The sequence below is a fragment of the Glycine max genome, chromosome 2 (genome assembly GCF_000004515.6).
Source record: "Glycine max cultivar Williams 82 chromosome 2, Glycine_max_v4.0, whole genome shotgun sequence".
Classification (NCBI taxonomy): domain Eukaryota; kingdom Viridiplantae; phylum Streptophyta; class Magnoliopsida; order Fabales; family Fabaceae; genus Glycine; species Glycine max.
The window spans coordinates 9,878,544-9,896,934 of record NC_016089.4 but is presented as its reverse complement, the minus strand read 5'-3'; the positions used below and the strand labels follow the sequence as shown (position 1 = coordinate 9,896,934).

The window sequence follows — 18,391 nt, the reverse complement described above, 5'->3', positions numbered from 1 at the left end:
CAAAAGATAAAGGCAAACCAGTTATGAAATCCATTGTGATATCCTCCCAAACTTGAGAAGGAATAGGCAAAGGTTGCAGTAAACCTATAGGTAAAGCAATCACTGATTTGGCTTATTGGCAAATGGAACACTCTTGCACGAATTTTGTGATCTCAACTTGCATATTAGGCTAATAAAACTGAGCAACAATTCTTGTTATTGTTCTAGAGATCCATGCATGTCCCCAAATAGCTGAACTATGAAATTCCTTCAGAATTTTTTGAACCAATTGGCTTGTTGCTGAAATCACCAATATGTTTTTCCAATACAACAGTCATTTCCTCACTGTGTAATTTGGATCCTCATTTGTATTGTTAGTGCAGGTTTCCATTATTGCTATTAATGGCTCATTTTGTTGCAATTCATCATTGAGCTCTTAAATAAATTGACAATGAGGTTCCGACCTAGCCATAAGCATCACTTTTGACAAGGTATCAGTAGCTAGATTTCTTTCCCTGGCTTATATTCAATGGTAAAGTCATAACCAATGAATTTGTGGAACTTTTTGTTCTTGTGTGTGTATGGACTGTTCCTGCAAGCTTTTAAGGCTCTTTTGGTCTGTCTGAATTATAAACCTGTGTCCCAACAAGTAGTGCCTAATCTTGGCTATAGCTTCTATGATGGCAAGGAATTCCCTTGCATAGGCTGATTGTTTCTGCATTTTTGGGATTAATTTCTTGGAGAAAAATGCAATAGGCTGTCCATCTTGACTCAAGACAACACCAACCCCACTTCCTAAAGCATCAGTTTCGAAAACAAATATTTGACTGAAATTTGGCAGGCCTAGAACTGGAGCAGAGGTAATGGCTTGCTTAAGCTTAGTGAAAGCTTGTCCTACTGTGTCATCCCACATAAACCCATCTTTCTTGAGTAAGTTTGTGAGTGGTGCAGCAATTGAAGCATAGGATTTGATGAATCTACGGTAGTATCCAATTAAACCCAAGAATCCTCTTAATTGTTTCAAATTGATGGGTTATCCAATACAACTTGATTTTTGACTTTATCCATTGCTACTCCACTGCCTGAGATGGTATCCCCAAGTAATCAACCTCTATTAAGCCAAATGAGCATTTTGACAATTTGGCAAATAAGGTGTGTTGCTGTAGAATTTGGAGAACCGATTCCAAATGCTTCAAATGATCCCCCCAATTAGCACTATACACTAGGATATCATCAAAAAACACTAGCACATACTTTCTCATAACAGTTTGAAAAATCGAGTCATTAGACTCTGAAATGTTGCAGGAGCATTTGAGAGGCCATATGGCATAACTAGCCATTCATAGTGACCTTGGTGTGTGCAAAATGTTTTCTTGTGTTTATCATTCGGGTGCACTAAGATTTGATGGTACCCTGACCTTAAATCAAACTTAGAAAAATATTTGGCACCAAACAATTCATCTAATAACTCATCAACAGTAGGATTAGTCAGTAGAAAACCTCCAAGTACCTCCTTTCTTTTCAACTAACAAAATAGGTGAGAAAAAAAGGCTTGTGCTAGATCGAATAATACCTTGTTGTAGCATTTCCTTCACCATTTTTTCAATCTGCTCCTTCTGACTGTCAGGATATCTATAAGGCTTCACCTTGACTAGTTTAGATCCTTCAAGTAAGGGAATGCAATGATCTTGTTGTCTTGAAGGTGGAAATCTTGTAGGATTATGAAATACAAGTTTAGAAGTGTGTAACAAGGCAGCCAGTTCAGGTTCAATGTGGTCAGGTAAGTCTAGTAAAATTCATGTGGTGTGCCTGGTTCTTTCAACTGTATGGAAAACATTTCGGCAATGGATTTGGTATGCTGCAACCTTTTGATATGATGGTATTGAGACTGAGCAGGGAGGGTAGGCTGCTCTCCTTGCAATGTAATAAATTCCCATTAACATAGAACTTCAAGGTTAAGGATGCATAATCAGCCACATGTGGTCCCAATAAAGCCAACCAAGGTGCTCCTAAGATCAAATCTGCACCTGCTCAACAAGTAAATACACAGGTAAAACCAGTTTGTGTCCCTGCATTGTCACAGGTAGGTCTCTAACCATGCCTTCTATGGCCATTGTTTGCCCACTGCCAACCAAGACTTTAAATGAAGGAACTAGCTCAACTGGTAATTTGAGACATTGAGCAATTCTTGGTTGAAGGTAGCTATTAGAGCTTCCCCCATTTACCAAAATTGATACATTGAGTTGACCAATTTTTCTAGTGAATTTGATAGTCCCTAACCTATATGAACCTTTCATGGCATTAAGTGATAGGTGATGTTTTGAATTTGTAGATTCAAAAGAACTATTATCTGGAGGGTCAGGGTCTGGCTTACTGCTCTATTCTTCACCAACTTATAAAATCATCAAGTGTTTATTTGGACATTTATGGGTGAATGAGAATTTCTTAACACAAGTAAAACATAGTCTTTTTTCTCTCCTCAATTGCCTCTCGACAAGGCTGATTCTCTTAACATTATTGCTCTTTTGGTTTTGGTTCCATAGTCTAGAGGTAGGGGTGAGTAATAATGATGGAGCAGTGAAACAATCCAACAAGGCATCATTGCTAAGGTATCATTGCCCATAGTCTACGGAGATCCTCATCAAGGCCACTCAAGAAACAATCCAACAAGGCATCATTGCTAAGGCCATACACACAATTAGATAGAGCAGTGAATTGCATATAATAGTCATTAACGGATCCAGTTTGAATTAGCTTGAACAGTGTGGATCTAAGAGAATAAAAAACAGAGGGTCCATAGTTAAGTTCTAAGGTTGTGGTAAAACCTTGCCATGATAGAGGAAAGGTTGGTTTCTTTGCATCATTTGGAACCAGGGTACCACGTCATTGTCCAGATGGACTGCGACAATGGTTAAACGATCTCCATCGTATGTTCCATAATACTCAAAGAATTGTTCATCCTTAAAAATCCAGTCTAGCACATCCTTAACATCAAATCGTGGAAACTTAAGCTTAATGTTCCTTACCTGGAACGAAGGTCGGGGGTTGTTAGTGTTTGAGTTTTGACCATGGGGAGACCCAAAAGAAGAACAGTTGGTTGACAACAGTTTCTCAATCACAGCTTCAATTCTATCAATCTTGGAGCCATGATTCCCCTTCATCTGCTCATTGTAAAGGTCCGCAATAGCTTTGCCAACTTCCATGGCTTCCATTTTTTCTAGGATTCAGTCAACCTTCATTTGCAGTTCCTTGAGTATAGTGTTGTCTCCCATGGTGTGATGAAAGCACTGATTGTAAGGAATAAAGAAGGATCATGATAAAAAAAACAAGAAATTATACTGTTTATTTGATTTCAGAGACAATGATCAACTTTCAAGACAAGTACTCGAAGGAATAGTACAATATATCAATCAAATGATAAACAAACAAAAGAATAGACGGAGAAGATACAATCAGAATTGGAATGAGATAGAAGAGAATAAAATCCACCCACAAAATTCTCCACTTCACGTTCTACCTCCCTCTCTCTTTATAGATTCTTTTCACACATAATCCTTTAAGCGTTTGGGCTTGCTTCCTTTCCTGAAGCCCTGGATTTTTGTATTCTTCATCAAATATTTGACTAGTTGGTTATTTTGCCTGTTGTCCTCATGTGAGTCGTTGCTTCCTTTTGTCTTATTGTCCATGTCATCATTTTCATTCCTTACAGGAAGGGACTAATCATAAGAGGATGGGCACCTCAAGTGTTGATTCTTGAACATGAAGTAATTGTGGGCATCAGTGACACATTGTGGATAGGATTCAACGTTGGAAGCAATAACTGTTGGGGTGCCAATGATCACTTGGCCTGTGGCTGCAAAGCAATTTTACAATGAAAAGTTGGTGATTGAGGTAATTAAAATTGGTGTACCTGTTGGTGTTAAAAAATGGACTTACTTTGAGGTGGAGGGTTGTATAAAGTGGGATGTCGTATAGAAGGCTGTGAAAATGGTATTGGCAAAGGAAGAAGCAAAAGGAATGAGAAACACAGCAAGAGTGTTAGCGAAAATGGCTAGGTAGGCGGTGGAAGAAGGAGGATCTTCTTCTCAAATTTGGATGCTTTAATTTTCAGGAGTTGGGATCTCTCTCTCGATAATGCACCTCAAATGAACAAAATATTGCCCTTGTTTAAGAGTGATGAATATTCACACAAAAATAGAATAAATGGGTAGAGAGAAAAATGTATGAATTGTATTATAATCGATAATAAAATTGGGGGGTTAATTTTGTTTTTTGGCATTTAAACTTTCTCAAATTTTACTATTAGTCCTTCAAAAAAATTTACCAGTTTTGTTATTTTTTTTTCTTCTTTTGTTAATATATTTTGTCTTTATTAGTGAGTAACAACCTTAACTTATGATTTAATACTAATGTCGACCGATGACTTTTTCCATCACCCAAGAGACTCACTAGGGTAGTTACATGTAATTTTTTTTAGCAAATTATGTTTTTAATTTTGTGTCCGTTTAGATCAATTGAAGACATTAGATTAGTTAATGAGAAATTAAAAATATAGTTTAGCAAAAAAATTTGCGTGAACCTAAAACTATTAACATAAAAAAAAATAATAGTGACCAAAATGGTAAAAAATTATTTGAAAACTAAAAATAAAATTTGCAAAAAATTTAGAGATAAAAAATATATTTGACCCTAAAAATTAAATGTCAAATCTTTCTTTTTGTTTTCTGGCTAGTCTAGTTTTGGCTTGTCTAGTTTTTCCCAATTTAAAAAGTTATAATTATCAATTACAAGGAATACTAGTAGTATATTCTTTAACATGACCTTTCTAACACAATTTTTTTAACATATTATTCTTATTATTTAAAATTTATTAAAAATTATAAAATCATAAGTAATGTTAAATAAATAAGGAGTATTTAAACTACACACTTCAATTTTTAATAGATTTTAGTCAATCTATTTATCCACATTTATATGTAAAGGAGACTTAAAATATTCACCGACCGCGGTTGATTGAGATACTTACTCATTTCTATAGTAGTTGATCAAATCTAATAAAATTTAATTAACTTAATTATATTAAATTAGAATTATTGATATTAAATCATTAAATATTTTTTTTAAAATTCAATTTCAATGTTTTTAAAATCAGACCCATGATTAAATCATAGTTAAAGGTTAAAGGTTGAATGGTCTAACCATAGTTGATTGAACCGATCGGATTTTATAATTTTTCATACATTTTAAATTACTCAAATTCATTATCTTAAATCAAATTGATATAACTAAATTTGTTATATTTACAATATATAATAAAATTTCTATATTTTTATCATTTAAAAATAAATTAGAAATTATTTAAATTCTAAACCAAATAAAATTAAGAATTAAATATGCAAGATAAATTGCGAGGTTCCTTTAACAAATTTTTAGAATTATACCACTAAAAATTAGATAAAGATTAAATAAAATTTATATAAAGATATGACCGTATAGGAAAAAAAGTTTACATATATTTTTGTTTCTTATAAAATTAAGCTTTTGTAATTTTAGTTTTTATATAAAAAAAGGAATTCAATTAATGTCGATAAGTTTATATTTTTTTAATTTTATCTAGTATTTTGCTTTATTAATTTTAATTCTTGTAAATTCTTGATTTTTTAATTTTGATCCTTTAAATTTTTGCATTTTTCCAATGCTGATTAAGAGTTAATATTAAAAAAACAAAAACTTATCATGATTAAAACAGAAAAAACCTATAAGAATTAAAATTAAAATAACATAAATAAAATAAATATATAAGAACCAAAATTAAAAACTCACAAACCGAACCAAAAACATTAAAAAAGGTTTAAGCAACTTCCGCGGGTATTATTAGCAAATCGATCATCACAATTTCCCACAAACCGTCCTAAGTCTACATGCATACATGACACAACAATCATCAACAGGCACGCGACCTCAAATCCTCGATCAATGAGTTGAAATCGTTGTAAGAAGATCCTCCTTCCTCCACAGCACGCTTTGCCATTCGAGCAAGCTCTTTTGCTCTGTTCCTCATTTCCTCTGCCTCCTCTCCAACCATGATCCTCCTCACAGCCTTCTCAACCGGTTCCTTCTTCACAGGGTCCCTTCCCATCATCCCAATCCACGTTTGAACGCCTACACTCACCCCAATCTTAACTATGTCCGTCAAAAACTTAGCATTGTAAAATTGCTCTGCGTACATTGGCCATGTCACCATTGGCACCCCTGCACACACCCCCTCCAATACTGAGTTCCACCCACAATGTGTCACAAACCCTCCAACGGATTCATGGTCCAAAATCATCACTTGGGGTGCCCAACCTCTTATGATCAAACCCTTTCCTTGACCTAAAATTCTCTCCTCAAACCCTTCTGGTAACCATTCCAATTTTTCATTCAACCCTTTTTTGACAACCCATATGAAATTCTGCCCTGAAGCCTCCAAACCTAAAGCGATTTCTTTGAGTTGCGCGTCGGAGAACGCTGTCATGCTACCGAAACACAAATACACAACTGAATTTGGTTCCTTTGAGTCAAGCCACTTCAGACACTCGTGTTCATCAATAGCAGCTTCTCTTCCTCTGCATGCTTTTTCCTCGGCGTCCCTATTGCTCAAACAAACCGGTCCCAAATGCCACGCTCTTCTCCCGAGCTCCTTCCGGTAAAAATCGGCGTAAACCGGCTCGAGCTCGTAGAAGCTATTGGCGATCACGCCGTGGCTCTTGAGCTCCGAAGCGTTGACCTCGTCTAGAAGCTTTGTGAAAACCTCGTCGTGTTTCGGTGTCTGGGGGAGCTGCATCTTGGTGATGGTGATCTCCCCCGGAAGCTCCGGAACCGCGAAGGGTTCGGACCACGAGGAGACGTTGTCCTGGGGCTTGTATGTCCGCACGCACGCCGACACGCATGTCGGAAAGAACCCCATCCCATGGAACACGACCCTCGGAATGCCGAATTTGGCGGCAGAGTCTGTCGCCCAGGGGTAGAACATGTCGGCAATTACACAGTCAGGATGTTCTTGTTGCATCAGATTCTCCAGTGGGTCCCGCAGGAGCACGGTGGCCTTCAGGAACGTCATGATCAAGTCAGAGGAGAGGGCAGAATCGGAATTTTCACAACCTTCGGGCAACCCAGTTTCCTCATGAGAAGGAAACTTGATTGTTTTGATTTTGATGTTGGCTTTTCCTATGGTTCTTGAAATGAGTGGAACGTTGAGGGGAGTGGTGACTACGGTGGTTTTGATTCCTCTTGAAGCAAAGACTCTGGCTAAGTCAATGCTTGGTATTATGTGCCCATTAGCTGGGAAGGGGAAGAATAATACGTGAAGCTCGCGATTCTCATTACCCATGGTAGTGTGGGTTTGGTGAGGTTAGAACTTTTTTGCTGTTAGAGAGAAACGATAGTGGCTTACTACTTACTACTTACTAGCTTTAGAATGATGATGATGATGATTTGGGTACAAAGACCTTGTTCTGGTTATAAAAAGGTGTAGGCCGCGTTTTGCACGGGTAAGTATTAAATTAATGTATTTTGTTTGTGTTACATCTTCATATATCTGAATATTGATGGATCTGTAGGCCACGCGATCCTCGAGCTTGTAATAATTTAAATAAAAGAGTAATGTTATGTCTTTTTTGAAAAAAAAATGAAGTAAAAATCATCGGCACGGCTTTCTCGCTAGTTTGTGTAAAAGAGAAAAATAGATACGTGTCAAACACGAAGGCAAAGGAAATTTCATGATTCGGAATGGTGGTGGCAGCCTGAATCGTTACGGAAGAGGCAGCGGTGTTACAACAGTGAGAGCAAAACTCAGAACGTGCAAGACGTTTCTCGTGTTTAATATTTATTTATTAAAAAAATTGTTAGAAAATTATGATTCTCAGAAATCATTTTTAGTCCACTATTATTACAAAAAATTTCCTATAAGAAGGTTGGAAATCCAACTTTTCCGAATTGAGGGAAGTTTTAATTATCTAAAATAATTATATTAACCATCTTCAACAAACATATTAATATCAATTAAACGTATTTTAATGATTCCCAAAAAATTATCATTCCCAAGATTCTGGAATTAACAACGAATGAACTTTCCCCTACCAATTACGCCACCTTACATGTTTTCTACATTCTAATAAATAAGATCACCAAAAAGTAAATAAAATAATTTAAAATAAAAAAAAGTCACCGATATCACAAATAAGGATTTTATGCTCTAATTAAAGTTCACTTCACATTTGATGAGTTTGCCTTAAGTTTATCAATATAAGTAGAAGCCCCATTAAAGAACCCATTAAAGTTACTCTTAGAAACTATCTTGTGAGGAAAAAAAAAATGATCTCAACAATGTTACCTTCGTGATTGACTGCAAATACGTTTTGGATTTGCTTCAAGTACACATCAACGATAACTCAGAATTAGGGCTCATCATAGATACATGTAAACAAAAACTTGAAAACATTCAAAACTCTTCAATAAGTTTCATTCGTATACAAGCGAATTAAGTCACTCACTCTCTTACTAGGGTGACTCGATTCTATACTAATCCATAGTCTTTTGATTATCCCCCAATTTATCAATGTTCTTCTTCATGAAATGATATGAGTGCATTTTACATTAAAAATAAAATAAAATAAAGTATCATGCAGTGAGTGGGGAATATGTCTTGAGTGTAATTTGAGACTTAAAGTAGGTTTAAAATTTCCAAAAAAAATTAATCATCAATTCAACTATTAAATAATCTATATAACATGTGTGTCCAATCAATAATTTCATACTAACAAAATTATCATCTAAAATTTTCATAAATATCTTTTTTGGTTTAGACTAATCTTTTGTGTTTCCTTATTTGTTGAAACTTGAAATTAGGAGGTGACAATGAATCAAATCTACTTTAGCTCTATTTGAGACTCAACTCGATTATTAATTCGTTGATATTGGTTCATGAACCAAATGAATTAAACTTGAATTAAATGTTGTGTTCATTAAATAAATGACTTGAACTTAGCTACATATAGCTCGATTCGATTGGTTCATGAATTAGCTTTATATATATATATATTAAAAATTATGTATATAATATATATATATATATATATATATATATATATATATATATATATATATATATATATATATATATATATATGTGGATTCAAAAATACAAAATATTATATATATATATATATATATGTGTGTGTGGACTCAAAAATACAAAATATTATATATATATATATATATATATATATATATATATATATATATAATATTTTGTATTATTGAATCCATATAATTATTTTTAGTTAATTTAATATTTTTTATGCAATAAATAAATAAAAGCATGAACAATAATTATAAATTTTACATATATATATTATTAAATTGTTATAATTAATTTTTAATAATTTCATACTAATTTTATTTCTGCATAAAATAAATAAATAAAATATGTAAAATACATAATTTTCTCCAACAATAAAAAAAATGTCAAATAATTATAATTTTAAATCGAGTCAAACTGACGAGCAGAACTAAGTTGTTTGAGAATTTGAATCGAGTCAATTTCAAGCTAAAAATAAAGGTTCATATCAAATTTGGGTCAAACTACAAGCTAAATCATTCCTTTTACCAAATGCTCCCTATAGTTCTAATAAATTCGATCACCAAAAATTAAATTAAATAATTTTAAAAAAAAAATTGACTAATGTCACAAATAAGGATTTTATCTTCTAATTAAATTTCAATTCACATTTGATGAGTTTGCCTTACTTTTATAAATATAAGTAGAAACTAAAGCTCTAGCTTTGAAATTATAAGCTATCGTGTGGGCAAAAGAAATTATCTTAGCAATGTTACCTTTGAGATTGACTGAAAACACATTTTTTATTTGCTTCAAGCACACAACAACAATAACTCAAAATCAGGCCTTATTATAGATACATGTCAACGAAAACTTTGAAGCATTTAAAACTCTTCAATGAATTTCATTTATAGACAAATGAATCAAGTCGCTCATTCTATTGTTGGGGGTGGCTTGATTCTATGTTAGTCCCCAGTCTTTTGATTCCCCCCCCCCCTCGCACCCCAATGTATCAATGTTCATCATCTTTGTGAATATCATGAACCTGTTTTGAATCAAAATGTCCTGACATGGGCTATATACACAACATTCGATAAAATATCACGAAAACATATTAGTAACATTTATTCATATTTGACGATATTTTTTAAGTATTACGAAAAAAATTGTAGTTAAAGATCACATGTGTAGTGGTGATAAGAAAACAACATTGGTTTGTCTAAATAATAACAATTATAAGAAATTGAATTAGTTTTGAAGAAAGCAATTACCGTTTCCCAATTATCCTTGAAACCTTCTAGGACTATTGTTGACATCCAATGCATTACGTAGTACCCGCACTCAATGCTTCCTTTTTGCTTATTATACTAAATTGAGTATGATATTTAGATATTCAAAGTTAACCAAAAATTAGTGTACAACGTAATAAAATTAATTTTTAAGGTATGAAACATTATTTAAATGACTTACTTTAACTATAATCCATCTAGCAACAGCCTGGATTTACTTCCTTCCTTGACTGTCATTGAATCCCTTTAAAGCACTGATTAAGAGAAACATGCATGTGTATTGTACAATCAAAATATTGATGTCAAATTGTAATCATAAAGTAAATGTATTACAAAATACAACTGACTTATTAATAATTCTTTTTAAGTAGTTGTCAGGCCTATTGTGCAAGGAACAAAACCAGATGACAACATTGTCCTTAGGCAAAAGAACGACCATTTGTCAATGTGCACTGCATTGGAGAACATTAAGTTATTATAAAGCATACATGATTTAAATTGATTTATTCAGTTTAACTTACCAATTCAAGTAGGCTCTTAGGTACATGTCTCTTTGTGAATTATGCATCCATTTCTTATTTTAATCTTTTGATTCAAATTGTGATTGCCTAAATCTTTGTATGGACTATGGCTTGAGGAATCCATACACATCAGCATTCCCCGCTCACATACTTGTCTCAGTCATATGTCTATTGTTGTTAAAATAAAGTAAATTATGCATGAACTTAAAACAGTTAAGTAATATACAATAATGTAAAGAGACTTACAGAATCCTCAATTGTATAACAGACATGCTCAGACATTGACCACCGTGTGCTATTTTAGAAAGATCTTCATGCTTTATGTACAATGGGAAGTTATCATTATACACCACAAACACGGTAGCATCACATGGCACCTGCAATGGCTTGAGGAAAAGTTGTGGGATGATCAATGTCATCAAGTACAGGGGATTGACGTCAAGATCCAATATATTGATAGGTTTTTTCGGTCCATCAACTCCTTGTTTATCTTACACAGTTAATAAACATTAAGCGAATGACAATGAAAACTTGATTTGTAACAAATCCTTTATTAATAATTATTAAAAAAACAAAATAAAATACTTGTTCTAAAAAAATCTTTACATGATGTGTCGACTAAGCAAGAAAGGTGTAAGTGTCTGCCCCACTAATTGAACCTCTTGAACAGGTACAAGAGCGCGAGCATCAACATCTTAGACTTCCTCAACACCGACCTTCACTTGATCATTGCCCAAAAGAACGTTGTGGACGATCATCGACCCCTCATAAACTCCTCTAAGAGCAACCAGTCAGAGAGAACTCTCATCGACATACAATCCATATTTGTCTGAGTTATCCGTTTTTGGGCCATGCCCCAAGGGATTGAAACAACTTTCTTTTGTGTTGACACGAGTAGCGAAAGGACCAACCTCAACCTCAAGAAGTAGTGAAAATCTCTCTGATTGCATCTGTGACTGCATCTAGCTTAAGAACATCATTAATTGTTGAGTCATTTTTTGTGTGATCGAGTCCTCTAGTCGGTCTTTGATCTTTTGTGTAAGTTGCTCTAGGTCTTCAGGAGCCATGGACAAAGAGGTATGGGTGCCCCTTGAAGCTGGTCCAAAGTAGTGTTTGATAGTGACACCGACTCCAGCAGAATAGACACGACTAAGGTGCTCTGGTCGCCCAATGGCAGCAGTCAGTGCATCCTGACATCCATGGGTGACAAAGCTTCCCTGTGAGGCATGCTCTTCCAGAGAATCTTGTATTCAACAAATTAAACAAATTTAGTTTACTCATCGAACAATTATTATAAAAATTGACACTAACAAATAATAGTCACTTACAATCTTGTCTGCATTTTTCTTTGCTTCCTCAGACATCATTTGACTTGATTTTTTCGTGCGGGCCATCTTCCACTTCACGTGTCGTCTAATGGGAGATGGAGGGTCAACGACTGTGTCAGTGCTCCCCAATTGGACTGCTTCCTCCAATCATTTCTTTTTTTTCTCCTCCATCAACTTGTGTTCAAGAAAATCATAACCCCTATGAGATAACATGTGAGGGGCAGTGTATTATTTCTGAATGACCTACGCCTTCTTTTGAACATCATGTGATAATAACACATTATGGTAACTTAATACAATTGACAATAATACGTAAAAATGTTTAAAAAACAATGAAAATCAACTAGCCTCCCATGAAGGGTCTCTATGACTCTAACAAAACTGGGTCCACTCCTCTTTGCTTATGTCATCCTTCTCACATGCTTTATCATCCTCGCCCCCGTTGTCGTGTGCTAGAGCCCATTTGGAGGTCAAATCCAACTTAAACTACCTCAACTGATCTCAATACGGTCTTAAGTATTTTTTTTCTTTGTCCTCAAATCAAATGATTCATGAATATCAAATTCAACATGCAATACAATAAATACATTCTGTAGTTAGTCAATTACAAATTAAGATTTTTAGTACAACATATTACAACAACATTTAATTGAAATACCTGCATATCCTCCTAGATAAAATCTTTTTGAGCTGCAGAGACTTGCTTCCAATTATCATACGTAACATCTACCTTATCATGAGTGACAATCCCCAAATTTGTTCTTAATTTCTTTCTGTGAGAACCATCGATTTTTCCAGTGACAGGATCGACATGAGCCACTAGTCTCTCCACTCCAGCTGGTCTAGTAGCCAATGATCTGAGTCGTGTTGCTTTTCTTGTCTTCTTCGACATAGACAATGAAGGTGTTGTTGACTCAGAAAAAGGATGAGGGGAGCCGAATGGTGTGGCCATATGTCTGTTAAAAAACAACATTAATTAAACAATGTATGAAAACTATATTAAGTTGTGTAATAGAAATTAACAAAACAAGTAAATATAAAATAAATTACATTGTATGATGTTAATTAATTCTCCTTCATCATTATCATTATGATTTGCAAAGACGTCGTCAAGTTTTTCTTCTCTGTTAGAGAAAGGAGTGAGACAAGTATCAAGGGTTGAATCATCATCTTCAATATTAACACCAATTATTTTTTCGTGTAGAACCACTTACCATCTTTCATCACAAGGATCTTGAACATAAAATATCTATTTAGCTTGTTCTACCATGATGAAAGGCTCATTCTGATAAGAAAGCTTCTTTAGATCTCCCAAAGTAAATCCAAAATCATCAGTTCGCATACCGATATTTCTATCTACCTACTTACACTTGAAAACACAGACACTGAATTTTACATAATTAACCTCCCAGATTTCTTCAATGACTCCAAAGTAAGGCATGGAAGCTACACAGGGATTGTCATCATGTACATTGACAAAGTGTTGAGATTCAACCCGTAGACTAACACCACTATTTTGCATTTTACTCTTGTCGTCTTGTGATTTCGTGTAGAATGAATACTTGTTGATATTCTATCCTTGCCAATTTATAACATTTCTTTTAGGCTCATATACTAACTTCCTTAACATTTTAGATGCATTATGGTCACCAAAGATTATATCTTTAAACCGATTTAGAAAATTCTTGTTATGCTCTTTCAACACCCTATTCTTGGTCATTTTTGGGTTACTTTCCTTGACTAAAGCTTCGTGACGAACTATGTAGGGTAGAACTTCATTACTGTTATTCAATATATAAAAATGAGCTTGTTGCAATTCTTCTAGACTTGGAGTGATATCATGAATTCCTCTTGAACCCTTACTTCCTACTCTTTCGTCATACCGAGACTTCAGAACCCCAATAGGTTTTTCCTTTTCAATGTACTCGGAACAAAACTCAATAGATTCTTCCACAATATACCTTTCAACAATAGATGCTTCAAGATGATATAGATTCTTTGTATACCCTTTTAAGATCATGAATCGCTCAACCGAGTACATCCACCACAAATAAACGAAACCACAACATTTAATTTCTCTCACTAGATGAACAATTAAGTAAACCATGATATCGAAAAATGAAGGAGGAAAATGCATCTCCGACTAACACAAGATAATAACACAACCTCACTTTCCAACTCATATAACTTAAGAAGATCAATGACTTTGCTACATATGGCATTGAAGAAAAAACACACGCGAGTTATGGCATACTTGACTTTCTTAGGCAAAATGTCTCGTATCGCCACAACTAACAGTTGTTGCATCAAGATGTGAAAATCATGAGACTTTAAGTCAACTTAATTTAGATCTTTCAACTGCACAAGGCTCTTAATATTTGAACAGTATCCATGTGGCACTTAGACACGATGCAGACAGTGACAAAAACTTATCTTTTCCTTTCTGGACAAAGTATTACAAGTTGGAGGCAAGTATATTTTGTTACCATCAAACCTTTGATGAAACTAGTCTTGTATACCCATCTCAACTAGATCTTGGTGAGTATTCAAACCATCATTTGTCTTGCCTTGAATGTTAAGAAGGGTGTCGATGACACTATCACAGACATTTTTCTTGACATGCATAACATCAATACAATGTCTGACATTTAGATTGGACCAGTATGGAAGATCAAGATTTAAGACTCAAGATTCAAGAATGAAGAGAAGACTCAATCAAGATAAGTATTAAAAAGTTTTTCAAAACTTTGAATAACACATGAGTTTTTGACAAAACCTTTTACCAAAGAGTTTTTACTCTCTGATAATCGATTACCAGTAGCAAAATGGTTTTGAAAAAGTTTTCAAATTGAATTTACAACGTTCCAATTATTTTCAAAAAGTTGTAATTGATTACAATGTTTTGGTAATCGATTACCAGTGCCTTTGAACGTTGAATTTCAAATTCAAATGTGAAGAGTCACATCCTTTCACACAAAAGCTTTGTGTAATCGATTACCAGTGTTTGTTTCTGAATAAATCAAAAGATGTAACTCTTCAAAAGGTTTTTGACTTTTTCAAATTGGTTTTAAGTTTTTCTAAAAGTTATAACTCTTCTAAATGGTCTTCTTGGCCAGACATAAAGAGTCTATAAAAGCAAGGCTTTGATTTGCTTTTCAACATACTTTTACATTCATTTGATCAATCCTTTACAAGCCTTGAATCTCTTTGAACTTCTTCTTCTTCTTTGTGCCAAAAGCTTTCTAAAGTTTTCTGGTTTTCTAAACCTTGAAAACTTGTGCTATTCATCTTTTCATCTCTGCTCCCTTTGCCAAAAAGAATTCACCAAGGACTAACCGCCTGAATTCTTTTTGTGTCTCTCTTCTCCCTTTTCCAAAAGAACAAAGGACTAACTGCCTGAATTCTTTTGTGTCTCCCTTCTCCCTTGTCAAAGAATTCAAAACGACACAGTCTAAGAATTCTTTTGATTCTTCCCTTTCCCTAATACAAAAGTGTTCAAAGGACTAACCGTCTGAGAATTCTTTTGTATCCCATTCACAAAGTATCAAAGGTTTAACAGCCTGAGATCTTTGTCTTAACACATTGGAGGGTACATCCTTTGAGGTACAAGTAGAGGGTACATCTACTTGGGTTTGACTAAGAACAAGAGAGGGTACATCTACTTGGGTTTGACTAAGAACAAGAGAGGGTACATCTCTTGTAGATCAGTTCTAGTGGAGGGTACATCCACTAGGGTTTCAAAGAGAACAAGGGAGGGTACATCCCTTGTGGATCTTTGCTTGTAAAAGGATTTTTACAAGGTTGAAAGAAATCTCAAGGACCGCAGGTCGCTTGGGAACTGGATGTAGGCACGGGTTGTTGCCGAACCAGTATAAAAACTCTTGTGTGTTTGTCTCCTTCTTCCCTACTCTTTTACTTTCCGCTGTGCATTTAATTTCCACTTTTACTTTCTGTTAAGATTCTCTTCTACTCCTCATTCTCTTAATAATTTAGTAAAAGCCTTAGAAGAGTAATTTTTTTAATTAGTAAAGGTTTAGGAATAATTAATTCAACCCCCCCTTCTTAATTATTCTGAGGCCACTCGATCCAACACATACCCATCGGACACAATATCTTCTTCGCCTGATAGTAACTTTTGGGCAACGTGTTTTCCTCTGAAAGCATATCATACACTACCTGAAGCAGGGAAGTGAAGCTTTTGTCACTCTACCCATATATGGCCTTGACATTAACCAAACTTAACACCGCTGACAATAGTGTCAAAGACTTCTTGCACCCCGGATACAAAGTTTTCTTCGAATCACTTTGCAATGTATCATACATAGGGGTATGTACTTGTTGAAAAGACTATTGTCTAAGATCACGAATCATTTCCTCTAAGCGATCTCCCATTTGTACATCAACTGGTTCAGATTGGGACTCCCTCTGTATGTCTGTCAATTCACCATGCCATATATGTGGCATATAATTCTTCTTAATCCCATTACACAATAGATGTTCCCGTATGTCATCAAGTACTTGTCATCTCTCATTCAAACTATTTATACAAGGACAAAAATATTTTTCATCTTCATCTGGTCGACTTTTTTCAAAGGTGAATTCCAGGAACTACTCAACACCTTCCTCATATGCAGGGCTCATGCGACTTGCATTCATCCAACTTCAATCCATGTAATTAAAAACTCTGTGATAATCACAAAGTTATTCTATGCATGAAAGCCTCACTTTTTTTCTTAAAGGTGTAGCCCTATCCCATTTAGGAAGAAATATTTTTATAGTATATTCATATATAAAGGTTAACTTTCTTTTATTAGATGTGATGAAATTCTGGCAGCATTTTGCATTAATCTCCAAGCACATGACATGAAAGCAGAGAAAAAAAATCCACCACGATCAAGTTCGCACCCAGAGAACAAAGCAAAATGCACTAACTGAAACTTCATCAAATTTCATAAAATAAAGTTAACCTTTACGTATGAATGTACCATAAAAATATAACCTTTTCCAAACTGTCCAAATGGACAATTCAAGATTTAATACAACGATTAATGCAAACTGTCCGCAAGAATCATTGTATTCAATCTCAAATGGGAATCTAAGGTTCACTCATGGTGAAAATAACTTGTATATAAATCAATACTCATTAATCACAATCAACAAATAATAAAAGCATTGGTATCAAACAAGAGCATCAAAACTTTATGGAAACTATTTATACATGTGATGATGATCACTATAATGTCCAACAACGAATGTCATGATGACGACTCAAACACTAAAATCAAAAGTGCCTACAAATTACATAGAATATACAACTGACACTTACAAGAAATCCCATATGCTTATATATGGAATAAAACATATTAACATAAAAATTATACAAGAAAGCAGCAAAATCACGCATAATATACAACTCACACTTACAAAAAAGAACAACTAAAATCAAATAAAAATAGAGATCAAGGTGAACTTACTAAAATGGCAATATGTCCAGCAGTACCAAAAGCAACTTGCCCAATGTCAGTGTATGTTTGAAGCTCAAGTTTACCATCAAAGAAGGAAAGCAATAGCAGATCAGTATAACTAACTGCAAATAAAAGGGTAATTATTTTCAAAAGTAGATAATTACCATGTATCTTAAAGAGAATTTTCAAAAGTAATGATTCTGATGACAATTATGTGTGTTTAGTAACTGTAGGACAACCATAACATAACATGTGTTTTGTGGCAGATATGTTTCAAACACCAATAGTGCTTCACACTCCATTCCACTCCACATGCACCTTTGTGTTTTAGTGTGATGAGTGACGTTTGGACAAGAAATTCTGGTCAAGGAGGCATTGGATTCTGAACAATTTGACTAGCTGATTACAGAAACATCAAATATAATTCAATCTTGATGCCTAATAACTATTAATTATGAGTATATTTTGGGGTCAAATTATGTAGGAATTTGTAATTTTTTTCTTCTAATTTTTCCTTTTTGAGCAAATAATTGTTAAATTAACATCATTTAAGTTTTTGTGTAGAGAATATTAAAAGTGATGGATTTATGAAGCTTAGTGAGTAAAATAAAGCCCAGAAATGCAAGAATAATTAAGGAAAGCAAGCTAATTGAGGAAAGAAATGCTAATTGAATAAAGAATGGCTAATTAAGGATAGAAGACTAATTGA

The 18,391-nt window shown here is 34.2% G+C and overlaps 1 protein-coding gene across 1 annotated transcript; it reads right to left on the bottom strand.

Moving 5' to 3' along the window:
- Positions 1–5,829: 5,829 nt before the first annotated feature.
- On the bottom strand, positions 5,830–7,620 carry LOC100816053 (UDP-glucosyl transferase 73B2). Its single transcript, XM_003518662.5, has one exon. It carries the CDS (start codon positions 7,349–7,351, stop codon positions 5,924–5,926), a length of 1,428 nt encoding a protein of 475 aa, XP_003518710.1. The 5' UTR covers positions 7,352–7,620; the 3' UTR covers positions 5,830–5,923.
- Between the last annotated feature and the right edge of the window lie 10,771 nt (positions 7,621–18,391).